The sequence below is a fragment of the Oncorhynchus kisutch genome, unplaced genomic scaffold (genome assembly GCF_002021735.2).
Source record: "Oncorhynchus kisutch isolate 150728-3 unplaced genomic scaffold, Okis_V2 scaffold634, whole genome shotgun sequence".
Lineage (NCBI taxonomy): Eukaryota > Metazoa > Chordata > Actinopteri > Salmoniformes > Salmonidae > Oncorhynchus > Oncorhynchus kisutch.
The window spans coordinates 296,105-301,104 of record NW_022262579.1 but is presented as its reverse complement, the minus strand read 5'-3'; the positions used below and the strand labels follow the sequence as shown (position 1 = coordinate 301,104).

At 44.1% G+C, this 5,000-nt stretch overlaps 1 protein-coding gene across 1 annotated transcript in view; it reads right to left on the bottom strand.

The window, feature by feature from the left end:
* The window catches only part of LOC109885762 (disintegrin and metalloproteinase domain-containing protein 12), a 137,516-nt gene that overhangs the window by 8,192 nt on the left and 124,324 nt on the right, over positions 1-5,000 (bottom strand). Inside the window, exons 8-9 of the mRNA XM_031815798.1 lie at positions 3,291-3,362; positions 2,503-2,672 (exon numbers count right to left, since the gene is read on the bottom strand). Coding sequence (XP_031671658.1) covers positions 2,503-2,672; positions 3,291-3,362 — 242 coding nt within the window. The remainder of the gene's footprint in view (positions 1-2,502; positions 2,673-3,290; positions 3,363-5,000) is intronic.

The following is a 5,000-nucleotide window of genomic DNA, read 5'->3' as shown; positions in this document are numbered from 1 at the left end:
CTAGAACAACACTAGAACAACACCACTAGAACAACACCACTAGAACAACACCACTAGAACAACACTAGAATAACACCACTAGAACAACACTAGAACAACACCACTAGAACAACACCACTAGAACAACACTAGAATAACACCACTAGAATAACACCACTAGAACAACACTAGAATAACACCACTAGAATAACACCACTAGAACAACACCACTAGAACAACACTAGAATAACACCACTAGAACAACACTAGAACAACACCACTAGAACAACACTAGAATAACACCACTAGAACAACACTAGAACAACACCACTAGAACAACACCACTAGAACAACACTAGAATAACACCACTAGAACAACACTAGAACAACAACACTAGAACAACACCACTAGAATAACACCACTAGAACAACACTAGAACAACACCACTAGAACAACACCACTAGAACAACACTAGAATAACACCACTAGAACAACACTAGAACAACAACACTAGAACAACACCACTAGAATAACACCACTAGAACAACACTAGAATAACACCACTCGAATAACACCACTAGAACAACACCACTAGAACAACACTAGAATAACACCACTAGAACAACACTAGAACAACACTAGAACAACACCACTAGAACAACACTAGAATAACACCACTAGAACAACACTAGAACAACACCACTAGAACAACACTAGAACAACACCACTAGAACAACACCACTAGAACAACACTAGAATAACACCACTAGAATAACACCACTAGAACAACAACACTAGAACAACACTAGAACAACACTAGAACACCAGTAGAACACCAGTAGAACACCACTAGAACAGCACTAGAACACCAGTAGAACAACACTAGAAAACCAGTGGAACAGCACTAGAACAACACTAGAACACCACTAGAACACCAGTAGAACAACACTAGAACAACAGTAGAACACCAGTAGAACACCACTGGAACAAAAGTTGAACACCAGTAGAACTACAGTAGAACACCAGTAGAACAACACTAGAACCACACTAGAACACCAGTAGAACACCACTGGAACAAAAGTTGAACACCAGTAGAACTACAGTAGAACACCAATAGAACAACACTAGAACCACACTAGAACACCAGTAGAACACCAGTAGAACAACACTAGAAGACAAGTAGAACAGCACTAGAACAACACTAGAAGACAAGTAGAACAGCACTAGAACACCACTAGAACACCAATAGAACAACACTAGAACAAAGCTAGAACCACACTAGAACACCAGTAGAACACCATTAGAACACCAGTAGAACAACACTAGAAGACAAGTAGAACAGCACTAGAACACCACTAGAACACCAATAGAACAACACTAGAACAAAGCTAGAACACCAGTAGAACACCAATAGAACACCAATAGAACACCAATAGAACAACACTAGAACACCAGTAAAACACCAGTAGGGGGGGAGGAAGAAGTAGGAGGAGTAGTATAGTAGTAGTATAGTAGTAGTGTAGTGGTATAATAGTGGCAGTATAGTAGTAGTATAGCAGTAGTATAGTAGTGGTATAGCAGTAGTATAGTAGTAGTATAGTAGTATAATAGTAGTAGTATAGTAGTAGTGTAGTGGTATATTAGTGGTAGTATAGTAGTAGTATAGTAGTAGTATAGTAATATTATAGTAGTAGTATAGTAGTAGTGTAGTGGTATAATAGTGGTAGTATAGTGGTAGTATAGTAGTAGTATAGTAATATTATAGTAGTAGTGTAGTGGTATGATAGTGATAGTATAGTAGTAGTATAGTAGTAGTATAGTAATAGTATAGTAGTAGTATAGTAGTAGTGTAGTGGTATAATAGTGGTAGTATTGTAGCAGTATAGTAGTAGTATAGTAATAGTGTAGTAGTAGTATAGTAGTAGTATAGTGGTATAATAGTAGTAGTATAGTAGTAGTACAGCTGTCTTAGTATGGTGGTAGTGTAGTAGTAGTATATAGTAGTAGTGTAGTAGTAGTATAGTAGTAGTGTAGTGGTATTATGGTAGTAGTACAGCAGTAGTACAGTTGTAGTAGTATAGTAGTAGTGTAATAGTAGTATAGTAGTAGTATAATGGTAGTATACTAGTAGTAGTATAGTAGTAGTGTAGTAGTAGTATAGTAGTAGTAGTATAGTAGTAGTACAGCTGTATTAGTATAGTAGTAGTAATATAGTAGTAGTGTAGTAATAGTATAGTAGTAGTGTAGTGGTATAATAGTAGTAGTAGTAGTATAGTAGTAGTACAACTGTATTAGTATAGTAGTAGTGTAGTAGTAGTATAGTAGTAGTGTAGTAGTAGTGTAGTAGTAGTATAGTAGTAGTGTAATAGTAGTATAGTAGTAGTATAGTAGTATAATAGTAGTAGTATAGTAGTAGTGTAGTGGTATAATAGTAGTAGTATAGTAGGAGTGTAGTCATATAATAGTAGTAGTATAGTAGTAGTACAGCAGTAGTACATATGTATTAGTATAGTAGTAGTTACCTGACTAGCTGTGCATTATCGTGGGGCCTGTTGGGCAGCAGTTTGAGCTTCCTCCAGTCCAGGAACTCATGCAGGGTGGTGAAGGGATCCTGGGTGATTGGACACCTGTCCTGGTCGCTCCACACCTCCAACCCCACCAGAGCTACACGGATGTTCAGGGCACGGTAGAACTGAGGGGGAAGGAGGGGGTGGGAGAGGGGGAGGGATGGATGGATGGATGGGGAGAGAGGGGGTGGGAGAGGGGAAGGGAGGGAGGGAGGGTGGGGGGAGGGAGGGAGGGAGGGAGGGAGGGGATGAGGGAGAGAGAGAGAGAGAGAGAGAGAGAGAGAGAGAGAGAGGCAGAGAGGGAAATCAAGAAGGAGAGAGGAGGAGATATCCTAGTGGTATGAAAGACTGGAATGTACCCCAGCAAACCTTCTAAGTTCCTCATTTAAAAACCTTCGAACCGTAACAAGCTTTTAATAAGATCTGTCTTTGACTTTACAACAGTGATGATAAACGCTTGATCGTATTCCAACCCTCATCTATATCATATTACGTTCCATATTGATGTCAACTCCACACCAGCTCTCAGTGGACTTATAGAATCAATTATAATTCAATCGTCCCGTACTCTCAGGTCGGTTCATCTGGCATCAGCTCATATCTGACTGGGTCTGCATCCCAAACAACTCCCTCATCCCTATGGGTCCTGGTCAAATGACTCCCTCATCCCCTATGGGTCTTGGTCATAAGTAGTGCACAGGGTATAATTTGGGACGCAGATTGGATATTGATTTGGTCGTTACCTTGTCCACGTAATTGGCGATCTCAGCCAGCCTCTGTTTGACCTTCTCCACATCCTTCCCTTGTTTCTGGAACTGAGGAGGAGGGAGGAGGTGAGGGGCAGGAGGAGATGAGGGGGGAGGGGCAGAAGGAGGAGGAGGAGGAGGTGGAGGGAGGAGGAGGAGGTAAGGGGCAGGAGGAGATGAGGTGGGAGAGGCAGAAGGAGGGGGGAGGAGGAAGTAGGAGGAGGAGGTGGAGGGAGGAGGAGGAGGTGAGGGGCAGGAGGAGATGAGGGAGGAGGGGCAGAAGAAGGGGGGAGGAGGAAGTAAGAGGAGGAGGAGGTGGAGGGAGGAGGAGGAGGTGAGGGGCAGGAGGAGATGAGGGGGGAGGGGCAGAAGGAGGGGGGAGGAGGAAGTAAGAGGAGGTGGAGGGAGGAGGAGGAGATGAGGGGGGAGGGGCAGAAGGAGGGGGGAGGAGGAAGTAGGAGGAGGAGGAAGTGGAGGGAGGAGGAGGAGGAGGAGGTGAGGGGCAGGAGGAGATGAGGGAGGAGGGGCAGAAGGAGCGGGAGGGAGGAAGTAGGAGGAGGAGGAAGTGGAGGGAGGAGGAGGAGGAGGAGGTGGTGGAGGTGAGGGGGAGGAGGAGATGAGCGAAGAGGGGCAGAAGGAGGGGCGGAGTAGGAGGAGGAGGTTGAGGGAGGAGGAGGAGGAGGAGGAGGAGGAGGAATAAGAAGAGGGAGGAGGGAGGGAGGAGAAACAGGTGGAGGGAGAGAAGGGAAAGAGAAAGAGGAGGAGGAGGAAGAGGAGGAGGAGGAGGAGGAGGAGGAGGAGGAATAAGAAGAGGGAGGGAGGAGAAACAGGTGGAGGGAGAGAAGGGAAAGAGAAAGAGGAGGAGGAGGAAGAGGAGGAGGAGGAGAAACAAATATTTTAAAAAGGAAAAGAAGAAGAATAAGAGGAAGAGGAAGTTGTCATAGGAGGTGAGTATACTGGGCTGCATTACATCAAACCTGATCACTGATAAACCTGCCGAAGGCATCATGATACTGTGACAGCCAGTCCCCACTCTCTCAGTCTGTCCTCCAACACATCAACTAAAAGGTGTTAACTGGACAACTACTGGGGCTCTGTCACACTGATCTTCAATAACTGTCAGAGATAAGAGAAGACAAGAGAAGACAAGAGAAGACAGGCTCTGTCACACTGACCTTCATTAACTGTCAGAGACAAGAGAAGACAAGAGAAGACAAGAGAAGACAGGCTCTGTCACACTGACCTTCATTAACTGTCAGAGACAAGAGAAGACAAGAGAAGACAAGAGAAGACAGGCTCTGTCACACTGACCTTCATTAACTGTCAGAGATAAGAGAAGACAAGAGAAGACAGGCTCTGTCACACTGACCTTCATTAACTGTCAGAGATAAGAGAAGACAGGCTCTGTCACACTGACCTTCATTAACTGTCAGAGATAAGAGAAGACAAGAGAAGACAGGCTCTGTCACACTGACCTTCATTAACTGTCAGAGATAAGAGAAGACAAGAGAAGACAGGCTCTGTCACACTGACCTTCAATAACTGTCAGAGATAAGAGAAGACAAGAGAAGACAAGAGAAGACAGGCTCTGTCACACTGACCTTCATTAACTGTCAGAGACAAGAGAAGACAAGAGAAGACAGGCTCTGTCACACTGACCTTCAATAACTGTCAGAGACAAGAGAAGACAAGAACAGACAGCCTCTC